Genomic DNA, 19,377 nt, shown 5'->3' on the forward strand with positions numbered 1-19,377 from the left:
TTTCCCAAGTGGGCTTTCCAAACAGGAAGAGAACATACCGTGTATTTTAATCCATGTGACAATCATAGGGAAAGTCTATGGAAGCCAGGGTTGTGTCTGCTTGGGGCAGGCCCACATTGGTCCTTGCACACAGATGGGGACAGGCCTTGTCTTTCCTGGGCAGATTATTTCCTCTCTCTGTGTTGTATTTGGTGTGGGATTCTGGATGATTGTGTTTGTATTCCCAGCAGGGCACTTGTTCACTAAGACCAAAAAAAGCCCACATGCTCCCTGGCTGTGGGACAGAGGTGTGTTAGATCTCCCTGGCGCAGCCTCTCTCTGGAAACAGCCCTCCTCTGTCTGTATTCTATGTTACTTCAGATGGAGCCCAGAACAGGGGAAAAGCTCTTTGAGGCTCCGCAGCCATTTTACTTTGTTGAGGACAACAGTGAATGGACTAAGGTTTGAATCTACTATCCTACACAGTGCTCAGGGAAGACATGTTTGTAAAGGTAGAATGTCAGCAAAAATTTGATTGTAAAAAAATACATAAATAAAACTATCTAAAAAAAAAGAAAACTGCTCTTTTTTGCAAGTTCAGTATTTGTTACAATAATGGAAAGTTAACTAACACAGTATAACATGATTTGCTTTTGTATGCATGGGATAGTTGATAATTTAAAAATGAAAACCAAAACCCATCACAGAGACTAAAGAAGTCCCACTGATAGCTCTATGTCCTGAGAAAATTAGATGGGAACCTGACATCCCCCCTCCCTCTCGCAACTGCTGCTGTCCTTCTTTAAAACTGTTGGGAGTCCGGTACAGGTGGTTCAAGCCTGTAATCTTAGCTACTCAGGAGGCAGAGATCAGGAGGATCAGCATGGGCAAATAGTTGCAGAGATAGTTCCTATCCCGAAAATAGCCATCACAAAAAAGGACTCGTAGACTAGCTCAAGGTGTAGGCCCTAAGTTCAAACCCCAGTACCATTTAAGAAAAAAAATGTTGGGGACTCTTATAAGAGGGAATTTTAAATAACCAAATTTTAGTTACTAGATTTTTTTTTCTAAAGTAGAAATTAGAAGAAATCCCACTAATGCAGGAATCCCAAGGTCCTGTGAAAACTTGGTGAACAGAGTCCACCTCTGACTAGGTTTTGTAGACCATTGCTGACCATCAGCCCGTCCATATGCTTGCCATATTATTTTCCAGCCTCCTTTGTAACTGAGGCCACAGGTGTGCCCTACTACACCCAGCTTATTGAGACAGGGGAGGACTGATTTTTTGCTAAGGTTATAGGCATGAGCCATAGTGCATAGCTGTATTATCTTGGGGCCCAGAAAATTTTTGTCGTTGTTCTTGTTGTTTTGTGGGACTGGGGTTTGAACTCAAGGTTTTGCATTTGCAAAGCAGGCACTCTTCCACTTTAGCCACACCTCCAGTCCATTTTGCTCTGGTTATTTTGGAGATGGGTCTCTCTAACTATTTGCCTAGGCTTGCTTTGTGAGGGGAACAACAGCAGAACAGCAGAAGTAACTTTGTTTTAGATGAAAGAGACAGGAAGGCATCCTTAAAAGCAAACATCTAAGGAGACTAAGGAGCAAGCCTCTCACCAAGGTAATAAAGTATAGAGGTCTTCCTCCTAGGTAAGGGAGACAGAGAAGCATCTTTGAAAACAAACATCCAAAGGGATGAGAAACAGGCTCCCCAAGGAAAGGAGCACAGCAAACTCCCACCAAGATAGCAAAAGGTAGCTATCAAGTGTAAATGATGGGCCTCAAGGCCAGGACCAGCTGAGCAGACCCTCCTGGAATGTCCATTCAATAAGGATGGGGGAGCAGGTGGTCACATTCAGCAAGAAGTCAACTAAAATGACATCCAATCACAGACTAGTTTCAAGGTAGCATAAGAGAACCTTAGGCAAAGCCCTGTGCCATCTCCTAGACTTCAGCCTTTTTTTGGCTTAGCTCTTTCACTAAGTCCCACCTGTCAGGGTGCTTTGCTACCCTTTCAATAAACTTTGTGCTTGCTTTACTCTTAACTCCTGGTCCAGCATCTTCAATCATCAACTTTGCCAGGACACAATCTTGGTATCAACGTCAAACCATGATCCTTTCTGATCTCAACCACCCAAGTAGCTGGGATTACAGGTATGAACCATGGGTGCCCAGTTAGGGTCCAGAAACTTTTAAAATTGTTTTTGGGGGCTGGTGGAGTGGCTCAAATGGTAGAGTAAAACATGAGGTCCTAAGTTCAAACCCCAGTGCTGCCAAAAAAAAAAAAATGTTTCTTACTTACGTTCACCAACCTTTTGAACAGTGAACTTAGTGTAATGGTTTGCCATAGCATATTAAACAGGATGCAATCTGTTTAGTAAAAATTTACATAATGCTCAACTGTTTTAACTTCAGAGAAGGAACAAGGTGTTCACAAGTGTGGAAGTTTCCAGTTACTCTGTTTTTGTTTTGTATTTTGAGACAGGGTCTATCCCCATAGCACACATTTTGCTCAGTTCTACTTAATAACACACAGCCTAGTTGATCTGTCCTCAAGTGAAAGAATTTAGAGCCACACTAAGACAGAAATGGAACCTGGTCCAGCAGTCCTGTCCCTATCCACATTTTACAAATGAGGAAACTGAGGCTTAAATAGAAGCAACTTGACTTCAAGTCAGAAGAGGGACAAAAAATGTACAAAGAAGCAAAGCCCCTCTGCCTGAGGTGGCAGAGAGGAAAGGCCACAGAAGGGACACTGTCAACCTGGGTCTTCAAGGAGGAATGGTGTTTTCCAGGCAGGAGGAACAGCTTGGGCATGGAAAGGTGAGCTAGCAGGATGCTGAACCCCCCACCTTTGTAGGAGGGCTTGGAGGTGAGGGCAGAGGCCCACAAGACCAGGTTATGGAGTCAGCCCAAGAGTCTACAAAGGAGTCAGATTTAGAGCTGGCGGAGTGACGCAAGTGGTAGAATGCCTGCCTAACATGCTTGAGTCCCTGAATTCAAGACCCAGTACTGCCAAAACAAACAAACCAAAACCACACACTGTTTGCCAGGCACCAGTGGCTCATGCCTATTATCCTAGCTACTTAGGAGGCAGAAATCAGGAGGATCACAGTTTGAAGCCAACCCAGGCAAAGAGTTTGAAAGACCCGATCTCAGGTCTTTCATCACAAGGAAGGGCTGGTGGAGTGACTCAAGGTAGGCCCTGAGTTCGAACCCTAGCATTGCAAAAAAAAAAAACGAGCCAGATTTGTGTCACTATGGCTATTTCAAGGTGTTCACTACATGGTCTATTGATCACAAAGGCAGATTCCAGCCAAGGTGACCCTTGGTTCAGCACTAACAAAAAAACTGTCAGGGAGTCTTTGCTCCCATTTCCTGCGTGAGGTACAGGAAATGTTTCTTTCTCTTACTCCCCCCTCCACCTTGTCTATACTTTACCTTGTAATACTAAAATGAATTCTTGCTAAAACTTCAAAAACAAAAACAAAAAAGAACTATCAGTCCTGGGCCAGCAAGGACGTCAGGCCTGCTCATTTCCTCCTCCAGTTTTGCCTTCTCACCACCCCCACCCCATCCAGCTGGGCGTATGTGAGGATAAACAGCCCCTGGGCACTTGTCAGTGGCTAGCTGGGCCTATTCCACTAGCTGAACCCAAACCCATAGCATTGGCAAGGCTAAAAGGGGAGCCACAGGGCCAGCTTGCACACCACACCCAGCTTATGCCCACCACTCTGAAGTCCCAAAAGAGAATGGGGGCGGGGTGTTAAGGAGAGAAAAGGAGGAAGAGGACAGAAGAAATAAGGCCAACTCTCTCCAGCTTAAGACTCAGCATCATTCAGACTTTGCTTTGTGTGTGGGGGGGTACTGGGATTTGAACTCAGGGCCTACACCTTGAGCCACTTCACCAGCCCTTTTTTTTCTTTTGAAATTGGGTCTCTGGAACTATTTGCCCATGCTAGCTTTGAACCACGTGTGATCCTCCTGGTATCTGCCTCTTAAGTAGCTAGGATTACAGGCGTGAGTCACAGATGCCCGGCTCAGGCTTTGCATTTTTTACCCTCCAAGCTGCTTTCAAAAAAAGTGCTTCTAGAGAGGTCTGCAGTCCCAGCACTTAAGCCCAGGAGTACAAGACCAGCCTGGGCAACAGCAAGACCCCATCTCAAAAAAGAAAAACAGTTAAATAAAAATAAAAATTGGGGGAAGGGAGGCACTGAGGAATGTAGCTCAGTGACAAAGTGCTCACCTAACAAACTCAAGGCCCAAGGTTCAATCCCCAGCATGGCAAACAAACAAAACCTGTTTCCTTCACTTCTCTTACAGACAGCCTCATTCCTTCTCGCTGCAATACTGGAGTCTTTGCTGTGAACTTCTCAGAGTGAGACTCTAATGATTGTCTCCTGTGGACTGGAGCTCACATCACTTTTCCTAATTCTTCCCTTAAATTATGGAAATAGTTTCCAGTTGGAGGCCCCAACCAACTGACCAGCAGGTGGCACTAAAGGTTCATCACTCCCTTTGGGCTGAAAGGTTGAGTCTAGACAGACACGTATATAGTCACTCACTCTGCACTTGGAGATGGCCGCCTGCCATTTGTAGAGTCTGGAGATGAGAAAGAAAAAGTCCAATTTTAATTCATCCCTGTAGGCTAAGGGCTGTGGAGGAGGCACCTAGAGTGACTCTGGCTAGAGGAGGCAATTTCTAAGCTGAGCTCAACAAATGTTTGCCTGGAGAACAGGCTCTGGCGCCTTGGGACACAGCCCAGAGTGGGGAGAGATCAGGCCAGTAGACCATTGAGCTGCTGCAATAACCTGAATGAATGAAAGGGGCATGGTGAAGAGGTGCTGAGTGGACAAGGATAGGTCCTGAGGTGCATTTTGCAGGATCCTTCCTGCTGTCTTCAGGGTGGGTGGAACACATGAGAAAATAAAGCAGCAGTCACTGTGACCTAGAGAGAGGGAGAGGGAGGCTGAAAAAATACAGAAATCCAAGCAGCATACTTTTAGTGTAACACCCCCTCCACTCCACCCCCACCCCTTCTGGAGTCTGTTCTTCCTCTCTCCATAGCTATTGCTTTTCTCTCTCTCTCTATCGCTCCTCTCGCTCCCTCTGTTATGGGATATTCAAGCTGGAAAACAGGACACCAAGGCTTTTCAGGAAGCAATACTTATTAGTGTGCCAGCAGTGGCTCATCGGATTCACATCCTAAGGCTGAGACCCAAGAACAAAAGGGTCTCACCTTATATACTCTTGCAAGCAGGTTACAAAAGCAAAATAGCAAGGTTTAACCCATATATGGTTGCATGTAACTCTGTTGGCTACTTCACCCCCAGTACTATGTGACCTTCTTCATGTTTGGATTCTTTAAGTTTTATCTCCTTGATATACCATCCCCTCTCCCCTGCTACATTATCAGAACACAGACTTGCTTCCTTCTTTTTTGCCCTTCCTCCCTGCTACATTATTCCCCCTTTGGTTCCGGACCCTAGGGTCAAAGAGTATCATCTTGATTTGGGGGTTTGTATTTTCATAGCATCATTACATGGGCAGCTGTTTTTCTCTCTATAGTGGCCTCCATAATGGTCCTGGTGGACCACAATACCAAGGGGACCAGGCAGGGCAACATCAAACATACTCCCAAGACAAGACCCATCGCCCCGCTTTGCATGACAAACGTAGCCTGCATTGTTTTCCTTACTCTGGGACTTCTAGTATTGCTTACCAGCAACCTCGCAAACCTGGGAGTGTATGAGCCGATGTAACACCTGACCTGTTGGTGTGTGCGTGATACAAAGCATGGCCGTGCGGAGGTCCCAGCAACGGCTCTCTGATAACATTCATCACATGGGAAAACCTTGCAAGGGCCAACCCCAAAGGTAAGGGTCCAATGTGTAGAGGAGAGCACAGGTGTATAGTCTAGTCAGCTTCAGGAGTGACTAGTGCAGGGCTGTTGTCCCGTTGCAGTGGGGGGATAGACAAGACAACAACAAAAGGGCCCCTCCAATGGGGTTTTAATGGTGGGACATTTTATTCTTTTACCCAGACAGTATCATATATATACATATATATATATATATATATATATATATATATATATCAGCATATGTGTCTGAGAAAACAGACATGTGTATATATATATATATATATATATATATATATATATCAGCATATGTGTCTGAGAAAACGCATTGTTTTAAAAAAGTTAAAACCACCATCTTTAAGTATCAAAGGACATGTTTAGAGCCAGTAAAATAGTCATTTTGTCTCTATTTAAGTAGAAGACCCTGTCTAAATAATAGGTTTGTGTCTGGAAGGGCTTTAACGCCAGATAACCACACATGTGTAAGAACCATTTCCTCAATCCTCTTGGCCTTGGTTATTTTTGAGAGGTCTGGCACCAGTGGCTCCATCTGAACTTTGACGGCATTCCCGCCTTGTCTCCAAACTGCTTGTCTCTGAGCACTCTTCTCTGAAGAGCTTTCTCCCATCCAAGTACTAACCAGGCCCAACCCTGCTTAGCTTCCAACCAGACGAGATTGGGTGCATTCAGGGTCATATGGCCATAGACTGAAGATCTTCCTCAGTTTGGTCATTTCTTCCCTCATCGTGAGGATTTGCTCTTTTCTGGATTTTTGTTTGTTTGGTTGGTTTTGGTCCCATGTCGGGGGAAGTAAGGAGCAGATCAGGTGAGAGTTGGTGTCAACTAGACCTTTTTGGCCAAATTTAAGCAACAAAGAGGCTTAGAGGGAGTGGTCCTTAGGCAGTAGACTTCTAGACAAGGACAATACAAAACAAAATCCAACAAAACCAGATGTCTAAAAAGCAAACCTGGTTGACACATAAGTACTAATTATAGTCATTTTTTATGGACTTGATTATAAATGCCCCAGAAGGATCAGAACTATAATGACAAAAACTTCAAAGAGCCATGGTTAAAATTCTGATGGACAATTTAGCAACTAACAAAACAGTATATCAGTACCATTAACTTTTTGTTACCATGTTTATCTAAATTTTGTATTTTAGAACGCTTGATATATTTTAAAAACATAAATATATTTAGTATACAGCATCACAGCTCTGTAGTTTAGTTGTTGCTCTTGAAGTAAAACCTTAGATCTTCTCATCAGTTGGGGGCAGGACAGTGTCAGTGACTCCAAATAGCCCAGTCACAGACACATATAGGGTACTGGCTGCATTAGAATCACCCAAGACAACAGTTGTTTAACCATGAGGTCATCTAGAAAATTTTACATAAACCAACTCTTAAACAAACTTTTATTTAGTTATGACTCAGTTACCTTATAGTCAAAACCTTGACAAAAATCACCAGAGAAGACAGGTAAGTATTTATGGGGACTAAGTGTGGAGTTAGGAAACCTAATGGCCAAGAATCATGACTCAGATGTTGATAAGGGATCACATCCCAGATTGCTGACATTGACAGATGGCTCATGACATACAGCAGTATCCCTCCAACCTGTAGTCAATGGAGCCCCCCTAAAATAACAAGCTCAATGTGGTCATCCCAGGCCAAAAATTCCCTGTGCCTGCCATGTGGAAGGAGTAGGACTACCATCTCCACTCTGTTGACTCCAATAAAAACTGGAGGTCTGGACCTCCAGTGTAGTTCTTTTTGAGGTTTTTTTTTTTTTTTTTTTTTTTCTTTATCCTATCTGAAGGGTTCACTTTGGCTTTTTTTTTACTTTGCTTTACTTTGTCTCAACCCTCCTATTAGTGCAACAGCACTCCCTGTGCTCAGCTGCTCCTGCCTGTGTTTTAAAAAACTCTTGCCTTGATAAATTTGTGGATTAACCTGTAGCACCAAAAATTTCTGACAGTTATCTTGACAAAACAAAAACCATTTTTAAGACAGTTTTTCTGGTAAATGTTATCAAAAACAATATCATATTTTTAAGATAGCCTTGTTATGAGCTTAGAGAATTAAGTTTTAGTTTAACATCAGTACATTTGACCTTACAAAACCTTTAATGTAACTGGATTTTACTCAACTTAATCATTTATAGAAGCATTTATAAGTTCCATCTTTTATGATAACTTACTCTGTATCCCCTGGGGGAGCTTGTCTTTATCCTTTTTATTTCATTTAAAAGTATTTTTTTAACCTTTTATTTTTAAAAACTGTATCTGTAATACCTTATGTATATTTTTTGTTACTTGTTGAAAATAACTCCTAAAACCTTTTAACTTAGACCCTCATATTTGCATGAAAAAAACCAGAAAGAAAGCAACCTTAAAATTATTTTTTGTATAAGAACAATTTATAGAAAACCCATTTGTTATAGACCCATGTATTATACGAGAGAATTAAATCCCAGATTTTATTTATGACAGGTGAAACAGGCTAAGGTCATTTTTTTTTTTTTAACTACACAAATTTTAAGATTCCTTTTGCAGGCTATGGCCCCTTTCTTTTTCTTTCTTTCTTTCTTTCTTTCTTTTCTCTTTCTTTCTTTCTTTCTTTCTTTCTTTCTTTCTTTCTTTCTTTCTTTCTTTCTTTCATCTCTCTCTCTCTCTCTCTCTCTCTCTCTCTCTCTCTCTCTCTCTCCCTCCCTCCCTCTCTCTCTCTCTTTCTTTCCCTTCCTTCCTTCCTCCCTCTCTCTCTCCCTCCCGCCTTCCCTCCCTCCTTCTCTGGTCTGAGCCAGTGTTAACCCCTGAATGCCTGCATTCTAGTGAGAACTGATTGAAATGTTTGAAAACTGGTTTCTTAAAAGTAGCAGTAGACAGAGTAACAATTTTTTTACATTGACTCTATAATGAGAACCGTCCTCAAGATGTTTAGATATTCATATGTAAAAAGCTTAAGCAGTTTATAACAGAGATCTTTAAAATAAACACCCTGGTTTTTTGTTACCTTGAATATCACATTAACCTTGTAACAGCAGCTTAAGAGCCACAAACACACACACACACACACACACACACACACACACACACACACACACACACACACATGTTTTATAAACTAAGAAACTTGCTTGTTTCTTTTTGGCCTCCTTCCTGTAACACCTCTGGAACCCAGGGCCTTGCACAATGCCCAGCCCCTATATTCTCAGTAAACTGCCAGATCGCCTGGTCACCTGGTTCAGGCTGACAGATCTGCCCACTAAGCTGTCTGGAGCATTCAGCTGAGGTGTGGGCAGTACCTCATGGCCTGGTGACATGGGGGTGTCTCTGCCTTCCAGGTCTGAGGAGACAGGGTTGGGCACAGAGAGAGACACAGGAGAGGGGTTCACAGATAGTAAGTTGGTTCCTATCTGTGAACCAACTGTGATGTAAGTTGGTTGAGAGGTAGGATGAGCTAGCCAGTGGCGCCTTGGGGCTGAGTGCCTAGAGACAGACTGCCATGTAGTGTCTTGGGAGCCCTCAGGGTTTTCTGCACCAGGAATTGGGTGGCTGAGAAAGGCACAAATCAGACCAGCAAGAGCCAGCTGAAGGGGCACTGTGAGTACCGTGGGGGGAGGGGGGCTAAGGACCTGAAAGGGGAAAGAAGCTGAGCACGGGAGAGAGACATTCACAGCTGTCAGATGTGGGGGCAGATGAGGGATGAGTCAAAGATGACTCAGAGATTTGGAGGTGAGTTCAAGGAAAAATGGCAGTATTGTGGGAAACAAGTTGCAATTCACACCCAGGATCTGGTCTAACAAGAGTTAAGAACCTGCCTGAGTTCAGCCCATTGGTTGTTCACCTATTTCTGGTTTGTGCCTTCTCCTGCTCAAATGTGAGCCGGTGAGAGTGCTGCCTGAAGCTCCGGGTCCCTGGGCCTTGTGACTTGTGAACACCTGCTACCTGACTCAGGGCAGACTTGGGCAGAGGTAGATTGGACTTCGATGAGAGAGCAGGCTTAGGGATAAGGGGTTGGGAAGGGTCTCACCACCTCTCTCATGGTCACACTGGAGCCAGGCACCCCCAGGACTGGACCCCACACATAGGCCCAGCCTCCTGTCTCCCAGGTCTCTCTCCTAGTTACCATCTCTTCAGCTGTACTGAGATTGCTGGGAATCACTGTGCTCATCAACTTGCCTTCCTTCCCACAACATCCCTTCCCCTTCATTCCTGTTCCATCCCCGGAATCCTGATTATTGGAGGCCATCAATGTGGACTCACCATAGCCTTTTCTGTCCAACACCAGTGACGCTGAACTGGTCACCTGCCTCACCAGCTCAGGCTCTAAGTTCTTACTGATGACCCCAGCCCCACCCATCCAGGACCTTTTGGACTCTTTCCTTTGCCCCATTACCCACATTGTCCATGGCCTCTACCCCTTCTTTTTGCTTTTTCAAGGCTGGGGATGGGGCCCAGGACCCTGCTCATGCTAGACAAATGCTTTACCACTGAGCTATACACCCCAGTCAGAGCTGTGTTCCTTTCCTTTTGGTTTGGTTTTCCTCCTTTTGAGACAGGGTCTTTTTATGTGGCCCAGTCTGTCCTGGAAACCTCGATCCTCCTGCCTCAGCCTCCAGAATCAGAGCTGGGTTCTTAAACTTACCCTAACTACAAACCAGATCAAATGCAGGGAGTTCTGAGCTGGTCATAGAAGACTTGTAGGTGAGCTGATAGCTGTGTGGCTGGAAGAGGGCCAGAGCAAGAGGTGGTGGGATAGAGATGAAGGGTGGTGGAAAGATACAAGAGATATTTAAGCAGGACTCCGTGTCAGATTGCCTATGAGGAACTGGGAGTTCTGTAAAGTGTTGAGATGGTCATGGGGCTAAACAGCCCTAGAAGAGAGCCAGATATGTGGGGGAACTCATGAGCTCCACTTCCAGGTCTGCAGCTCAGATTCCTTGCTGGCTGGGGCTCTTCATGGCTGTCTACATGAGGATCATGGTTAAAAGGCAGCCCCAGCCCCAGCCCCAGCCCCAGGCAAATAGACCCTATCACCAAAAAAGGAGTGGCAGAGTGACTCAAGAGGTAACAGCACCTGCCTAGCAAGTGTGAGGCCGAGTTCAAACCTCAATGCCATGAGGCAGGGGGTGGTTGGTTGGTAGGGAGCAACAGAGTACAAAGAATTTCAGATCCAGGGCATAAAATGAGAGTGGGGACTTGGTTGAAGGAGACAGGCAGAGGAGTCACCACCACTGTCTGTGAAGACCCAGCAGGGTCAAAGTAGCAGCAACTGCCCCTTTTCCTTCCCTGATTCCTGCCCCAACCCCAGGCAGCAGGGAAGACTTGGTCCTAGAGCACCCAAAGCTCTCCCCCTCCCTCCCCCTCCCTCCCCCTCCCTCTCCCCTCTCCCCTCTCCCTCTCCCCTAGGCATGAAATACATTTCTCATATCATCTAACAACTGCTAGGAGTCTTGCCAAGGAACTAGGAGTTTCTACTCTATCTTCCCTTTTCAGGTACTCAATCCTCCTTATACTGACTTCACACAGTCCTAAGTGAGTCTCAAAGCCCAGTTTGAAAAGTTGCTTCTGGAAAAGGTTTCCCTAGATAGAAATGAAGGGAGTGCTCCTGACGTCTGTTTGCATTGTGAAGCCTTCCAGGTTGTTCCAGAGGACCAAGCCCTGAGTCTAGAGAGGAGGAGGAAGGGGAGGGCCAAAGGGAGGAGCCAGAGACAAAAGGACTGGAGGGTAGCTAGCTGGCAGCATGATGTCTCACACCTGTACTACATAGGAAGAAGACTGAAGGTTAGGGGACATGGGCAGGCAGAGATACTGTGTACAGACCAGACGACTGTTTCCTTAAAAGTGGAACTGTGATGTTGACCTGGACATGGCTGGGGTGGGGGAGGGGGAGGGGAAAGGAGAGGGTGATGGGGTAATGTGATGGAAATACATTGTATGTATGTATGTATGTATGAAAACAGCATGACACATACAACAGGGGGAGGGGAATGAGGGAGAATGATGGAGGGGGTAAATCTAACTAAGACATACTGTAAGCACATATGTAAATATAATGTATCCCCCTGTACTATTATAAGCTAAAAAAATTATTTAAAACAATAAAAACAGACTACAAACTAAAAAGAGGGGGAGGAGAATAAAAAAGTGATAAAGGGGTGAATTTGATTAAGCTATACTATATACATATATGAAAATATCACAATGAAATCAGGTGCCTATGGCTCAGGCTTGTAATCTAACTACTTGGGGAGGCAGAGATCAGGAGGATCACAGTTCGAGGCCAGCCTGGGCAAGTAAATTCTTGAGACCCCCATTTCCAAAATAACCAGAGCAAAAAGGATTGGATGTGTGGCTTAAGCAGTAGAGTGCCGGCTTTGGAAGCATGAAGCCCTGAGTTCAAACCCCAGTTCCATCAAACAAACAAACAAGGTCTTAATCACTGGGATTTTGTTGTTAGTAGAAGTTAGCCATGAGCAACGGAGATATGCAAAGGAAACCTAAAATGGAGGATTCTTCAAGACCTAAAAAGACTATTAGGATCAAAGTAGCTCACCCAAAGTAGGCTTTCACAAGCTGTTTTTGAGTCACCCACTCTAAAGCCGGTCAACATCAGTTCCTGAAACCATAGAACTTTACTTAACAAAGATCCAGGCCTGTAAACCATACCCTAGGGGTCAGGTGGAGTCAATATTTTGTATTTTGTAAATCTATAGGTCTACCCTAGCCTTGTGAATTTAACTGTGACAGCTTCCTGAGCTAGTCCTATAGAGGGACTTCATGCTCCAAGCCCCTTACACGTCTCAAAAAAACTGATGCCAAAATAAAAATAATTGTCATTCTCCTTCGCTATGGAGATGACCCTTCTTTAGTCTGTTGAAAGTGTGCTCCTTTCCTAATAAATTTCACTATCACATTCACTATTTTCTCTTCTTGCCTGAATTCTTCTCTCCGGATGTAACAGATTACAGGCCCGGACCTCCATGTTTTTTTTAATTTTTTTTTGGCGGCACTGGGGTTTGAATTCAAGGCCTCAATACTTGCCAGGCGGTTCCGCTACCACTTGAGCCACTTCACCAGCCCTCCATGGCTCTTACACCTGTAATTTGGCCTGTTTCAAAACACTTACCAAATTCTGGCTTTTGGTGCAAGGTAATCACCCAAGTGTTAGGTACTTCACATGGTCACCTCAAATTAATAAAGCACTACAATAATCAAAAGAGAAGGGTTTTAGGAAATCATGGTGGGGGTAACAAGCAGAACTTTGATTGCCAAATTCGTGACTGAGGGACCCTGGAGGTGTGAAGGATATGGTTTTAGGGCAAATCGAAGGCAAATGGCTCAGGGATCGCAAATACTTTTGGAGCTCATGCCTATTCATTCACTGTGCATTGCCCCGTGCACAGTGGGGCGTCAGCACAGCTCAGGACCACCCGCCTCAGCGAGTCCTGAAATCCGGGGAGACACTGGGTGCTCCGCTTGTTTCAGCGCGGGCGGTGAAAGTATTGCCTCCTGTTCGCTATCCACATGCTTTGGACCTGACCTTCCAAGGGGTTGCCAAGTATCGGAACTCAGAGACTCCTAATTGCTCTCGGGCATCTAACGTGACCCTGGACACAGTGCTTACACAATGCGTGGACACGCAAAGAAAAATAACTTGGCTATACACTACTGACTACATAACTACAGAAGCCGGGGCTCGCGCGGCGCCTCGCAGGCGCATGCGCAGAAGTGCACATCCGCGCTCAGCAAGTTTGGAGCTCGCAGGCCGCGAGTTGGGGCAGCCTCAGAAAACGCGAGACTTCCCGAGAGTTCCGGGCCGCGCAAGCGCGCGGTGCCCTCGGGGGGGGGGAGGGGCGGGCGGCGGCCAGGGCGCAGGCGCAGGCGCGCATCCGCGGCGGCGGTTGGGGAGGGCTCTTCCGGAAGGTTCGGGAGGCTTCTGGAAAAGGCGCCGCGCGCTGGGCGGGCCCGCGTCTATATAAGGGAGGCGCGGGGGGGAGGCGGCGCGCCAGTTGCTTCAGCGTTCTGGTGGTGCTGCGTGTGGGAGCTTTTGCGGTTGTTCAGCCAAGGTGAGGCGTTTTGTAGGGGCTCTGGCGAGAAATGGGGTGCGGGGTTAGCGGGCGCCGACTGGGCGGAGGCGCGGGGCCTCAATTTTAAACCTCTTAAGCTTGCAAGGTCGAGCGGCCATGGTCGCTGCCCCCTGGCCCTGGCTGGCCTTAGTTCCCTCAGGAGCGGGTCTCCCCGCGTATGGTGGGGTGTGCGAAGGGCCTCCGCCTGGGCGGCGCACCAGGCGCGGGCGGAGAAGGCGCCATGGCGGGGCGGCCGGGGGCGGCCGCGCTTTGGGGAGGGAAGGAGGGAGGAAGGAAGGAAGGAGGGGAGGCGGCCGTTGGGGACGGCGTGCGTGCTGTCGCCCGGTCCGAGCGGCCTCGGCGCGCGCTCACGCGCCCGATGGTGACCGCGATTGGAAATGAGGTCATCCTTTGTAAGCGCGGGGTCCCGGGCGCCGCGGCGGGAGGACGTTTTCCCGGGGTGAGCGTGGCCCGCTGTCCTTGCAGATGCCGGAGGAAACCCAGACCCAAGACCAGCCCATGGAGGAGGAGGAGGTGGAGACGTTCGCCTTCCAGGCGGAAATTGCCCAGTTGATGTCACTGATCATCAATACTTTCTACTCGAACAAAGAGATCTTTCTGAGGGAGCTGATTTCTAATTCATCAGACGTAAGTGGGCCAGTCGGGAGTTGGTTGGGGTTTGCTTTCCATAGGAGTTTTTCCTTTTGGGCTGGGCTTGATGTTCTTATTTTTGTTAATAGGCTCTGGACAAAATCCGATATGAAAGCCTGACAGATCCTAGTAAACTAGATTCTGGGAAGGAGCTGCATATTAACCTCATTCCTAACAAACAAGATCGAACCCTCACTATTGTGGATACTGGAATTGGGATGACCAAGGCCGACTTGATTAATAACCTTGGTACCATCGCCAAGTCTGGGACCAAAGCCTTCATGGAGGCTTTGCAGGCCGGTGCAGATATCTCTATGATTGGCCAGTTTGGTGTTGGCTTTTATTCTGCGTATTTGGTTGCTGAGAAAGTGACTGTGATCACCAAACACAACGACGATGAGCAGTATGCCTGGGAGTCATCAGCGGGGGGCTCGTTCACAGTGAGGACTGACACAGGTAAGCACGTGGTGGCAGAAAATCTAGTGCCAGGGATGCTGTACACACTGGGCCCCTGAAAATGCTGAGATTTTAAAAAATACGTTGGGCAAGGAGCCAAGACTCCTTGGCCTACCTTAGGCTGTAGGACCCGTTGGATCTGTAGTAAATTTGTTTGAAAGGGGTTGGGTGTCTGTGGACATGGGGGTTGAATCCAGGGCCTTGGACATGTTAAGCAAACCTGTGCCACTGAGCTACAGACAATTTATTTTTGTGAGAGTGTCTTGAATGGTCCTCTTGCCTTACCCTCCCAAGTGGTGGGATTGTAGGTACAAGCCACACACCCAGCTTGATTGAATCCCCCCCCCCCCCTTTTCTTCACTTAGTCACTGAGGTTAAAATTCTATTTCCCTTTTCTCTTTCAGGGGAACCAATGGGCCGGGGAACAAAGGTTATTCTGCATCTGAAAGAAGACCAAACTGAGTATTTGGAAGAAAGAAGGATAAAGGAAATTGTGAAGAAACATTCTCAGTTTATTGGCTATCCCATTACTCTTTTTGTAAGTTTCCTGCAATGCAGAGTGAGTTACTACATGTGGATCAAGGAAGTGATTGAAATAATCCTTGGAAAATGAAACTTAACTAGTTTAAAATCTAGGTTTAGGTTTGTTACCTAAACAAGTCTATAAATCTTGACTATGTAAAATGCATATGTGGGGAGGTGCATCAAATACTGATAAACTGCTTGGCTTCTTAACCTTTTAGTGAAAACGAACTAATAGTTGGTTCTACAGTGCAGAGGTAAAGTGACTTTCACACTTTTTTTAAAGGTGGAGAAGGAACGAGATAAAGAAGTCAGTGATGATGAGGCTGAAGAAAAGGAAGATAAAGAGGAAGAAAAGGAAAAAGAAGAGAAGGAGTCTGATGACAAACCTGAAATAGAAGATGTTGGTTCTGATGAAGAAGAAGAAGAAAAGAAGGATGGTGACAAGAAGAAGAAAAAGAAGATTAAGGAAAAGTACATTGACCAAGAAGAACTAAATAAAACAAAGCCTATTTGGACCAGAAATCCTGATGACATTACTAATGAAGAGTATGGAGAGTTCTACAAGAGCTTGACCAATGATTGGGAAGATCACCTGGCAGTTAAGGTAAGTGGCTGAGTGCTTCCAAGTTAGTCTGCCTCCCTGCAGGTTGTCAGATAAATGTGAGAGTTTGATCCTCATCTTCACACAACCCCCACCTCTAAAATGGTTTTAGTTAGGTAAAAGTACATGTGAACAGCTGTCAAGTAGCTCATTGTTCATTGGCCCTGTTTCATTACAGCATTTTTCCGTTGAAGGACAATTGGAATTCAGAGCTCTTCTTTTTGTCCCAAGACGTGCTCCTTTTGACCTATTTGAAAACAGAAAGAAAAAGAACAACATTAAGTTGTATGTGCGCAGAGTTTTCATCATGGATAACTGTGAGGAGCTGATTCCTGAGTATCTGAGTAAGTATGAGTAGGAAGATCTTATCACCTCGAGGCTCTTGTCATTTTACTTTCTTGGGGTTTATATATATACTACACTCTTGTTCTTAGCATTACCAAGTGCCTTGTCTGTTTTCAGATTTCATTAGAGGGGTGGTGGACTCTGAGGATCTTCCTCTAAATATTTCCCGTGAGATGTTGCAACAAAGCAAAATTTTGAAAGTTATTAGAAAGAACTTGGTCAAGAAATGCTTAGAACTATTCACTGAACTGGCAGAAGATAAAGAGAACTACAAAAAGTTTTATGAGCAGTTCTCTAAGAACATAAAGGTAGGTGTAAAATGCATTAACATTACTAGTTTTCAAGCTTGACTCATTTTAAAATGTTTTCTTTGGGGAGTTGGCAGTACTGGGGCCTCCTTGATAGGCAGCAGGCACTCCTACCACTTTGAATGAGCCATACTCCTAGCCCTTGAGAAAAAATTTTAATGCAAAAAACTTCAATGGTTTGTTTCAGCTTGGAATACATGAAGATTCTCAAAATCGGAAAAAGCTTTCAGAGCTTTTACGCTACTACACATCTGCTTCTGGGGATGAGATGGTTTCTCTTAAGGACTATTGCACCAGAATGAAGGAAAACCAGAAACACATCTACTATATCACAGGTAAGACAAGAAATGTTAATTATATCACTTGGTTCTTTTAACCTCATGAAGGCCAGGGGTGTGTTGTCTGTCCTAAAATGAGCTGTTAGGTTTGTGTGTTTAGTTAGATCGTGTTTTAAGCATCTGGTCAGATAAGCGCAAAAGTAAATGAAGGGCATACACTATTCTTAATCGCAAAGTAACCTCCTTATATCTCAGGTGAAACCAAGGACCAGGTAGCTAACTCTGCCTTTGTGGAACGTCTTCGGAAGCATGGCTTAGAAGTGATCTATATGATTGAGCCAATTGACGAGTACTGTGTGCAACAGCTGAAGGAGTTTGAGGGGAAGACACTAGTGTCAGTCACCAAAGAGGGATTGGAACTCCCAGAAGATGAAGAAGAGAAGAAGAAACAGGAGGAGAAAAAAACAAAGTTTGAGAACCTCTGCAAAATTATGAAAGACATCCTGGAGAAAAAAGTTGAAAAGGTATGTGAACAATTTACATCTTTATTTCCTAATGGTCATGTCATCATTTCTAAGGTGTTTGACTTAAGTCATACTGGTCTGGTGTTTATAGTTTTCTTGTGCTGGGGAGCCTCGTTTACTAGGCAGGCTGGTGCACTATGGCTTGAATCAAGCTCCCAGACCTCCTTTCTTCAGTATTGGGGTTTGAATTCATCAGGGCCTAGACCTTGAGTCACTTCACTTGCAAGAAAACAATTTAACTTGTGTATTTAGTGATTACAGTTAGCTTTTTGATTGCTACACTTGAAAATTAGCATTTCTAATCCATTGATATTTGAGTTACTTTGATTTCATTTCATAGTGAAAGCTTGAGGAAAGATAAAAACATTTTTCCTAGGCCTATTCATCACTTACGGCTTTGGCTTACAGGTGGTTGTGTCAAACCGATTGGTGACATCGCCATGCTGTATTGTCACAAGTACATACGGTTGGACAGCAAACATGGAAAGAATCATGAAAGCTCAAGCTCTAAGAGACAACTCAACAATGGGTTACATGGCAGCAAAGAAACATCTGGAGATAAATCCTGATCACTCTATTATTGAGACCTTAAGGCAAAAGGCAGAGGCTGATAAGAATGACAAGTCTGTGAAGGATCTGGTCATTTTGCTTTATGAAACTGCACTCCTGTCTTCTGGCTTCAGTCTGGAAGATCCCCAGACACATGCTAACAGAATCTACAGGATGATCAAACTTGGTCTAGGTAAGCTGCAACCTGAATCGTGTTAGAAAAACATATACTGCTGAAAACAGATGGTTAACTTCCAGCTACTAAGACAACTAGGTTATTTCACTCACCTTACTTGGGAGTTTTGTTAGAAAGTATGTAAGGATGAATGAATTTGGTTTCCTAATTGGTATAAACTAGCTGTGTGTTTGGCTACTCAACTGGTTTTACGAAGGTAATACATTGTGTTTTCAAAATAGGTATTGACGAGGATGACCCTACTGCAGATGACGCCAGTGCTGCTGTAACTGAAGAAATGCCACCCCTTGAAGGAGATGACGACACATCACGCATGGAAGAAGTAGACTAAGCTCCAGAAGAACCACTTGTACACCTGCTTCAATACTTTACCTTCATTCCTCTGATAATATATTTTCCAGGACTTTGTTTTTTTGTTAACATTTTAAGTCTCTATGGCATGATAACTACTTAAGGGAAGATAAGATTTCTTTCTACTTTTAAGTGATACTGTGATACTTTCAGGCAGTAAGGCAAAGCTAGTAATGCTTTTAGTTTCACCTTGGTTTACTTGGAACAGGTCAAGATAACGTTTGCTGTAAGATGTAACCTATTGTGTTAAAGTGTTTAGCTGTTAAAGCCAGATTCCTTAGACCAAATTTTCTGTCACTGAAGTGTTCTGAAATAACCTTGATGTTTAAAAAGAAAATTTTTGTTAAAATAAGGCTTGAGTTTTATCTTGTAGGGTACGCTTTGTAAATTTTCCATCCTTTGTAGTTCTGCATGTACTAGTTCTAGAGAAATGAGTATGTGAAATTGAAATAACTCAATGGGAAGAATCCTCCACAGGGCTGGTTTTCCAAAGAAAAGTACTGTTTAGAGAAAGGAAACTTCCTAGGTATGTTGTAAACCCTTATTCAACAAGGCTTGTGTATGGAAATGTAGTGCCCAAGTTACTTTCTGCTTTAAAAGGTAACAAATACAGATGAGTTAGAAATTATGTGAAAGTGTCTTATTTTGGAGTATCTATTTTGTGTACTATAGCAGATTACAGA

The 19,377-nt window shown here is 44.7% G+C and overlaps 1 protein-coding gene across 2 annotated transcripts in view; it reads left to right on the plus strand.

The window, feature by feature from the left end:
* The window catches only part of Hsp90aa1 (heat shock protein 90 alpha family class A member 1), a 59,603-nt gene extending 40,281 nt beyond the window's left edge, over positions 1–19,322 (plus strand). The window contains exons 1-11 of one of the 2 annotated variants that reach the window (XM_074067127.1): positions 13,752–13,910; positions 14,397–14,558; positions 14,651–15,017; positions 15,422–15,555; positions 15,826–16,146; positions 16,322–16,487; positions 16,606–16,796; positions 16,984–17,131; positions 17,330–17,598; positions 18,007–18,340; positions 18,565–19,322. In XM_074067127.1, coding sequence (XP_073923228.1) covers positions 14,397–14,558; positions 14,651–15,017; positions 15,422–15,555; positions 15,826–16,146; positions 16,322–16,487; positions 16,606–16,796; positions 16,984–17,131; positions 17,330–17,598; positions 18,007–18,340; positions 18,565–18,674 — 2,202 coding nt within the window. In that variant the 5' untranslated portion in view covers positions 13,752–13,910 and the 3' untranslated portion in view covers positions 18,675–19,322. Of the gene's footprint in view, positions 1–13,751; positions 13,911–14,396; positions 14,559–14,650; positions 15,018–15,421; positions 15,556–15,825; positions 16,147–16,321; positions 16,488–16,605; positions 16,797–16,983; positions 17,132–17,329; positions 17,599–18,006; positions 18,341–18,564 lie in introns of those variants that run through there. The other variant, XM_074067128.1, reaches the window with a different exon arrangement.
* Positions 19,323–19,377: the final 55 nt, after the last annotated feature.

This window comes from Castor canadensis, chromosome 3 (genome assembly GCF_047511655.1).
Source record: "Castor canadensis chromosome 3, mCasCan1.hap1v2, whole genome shotgun sequence".
NCBI lineage: Eukaryota > Metazoa > Chordata > Mammalia > Rodentia > Castoridae > Castor > Castor canadensis.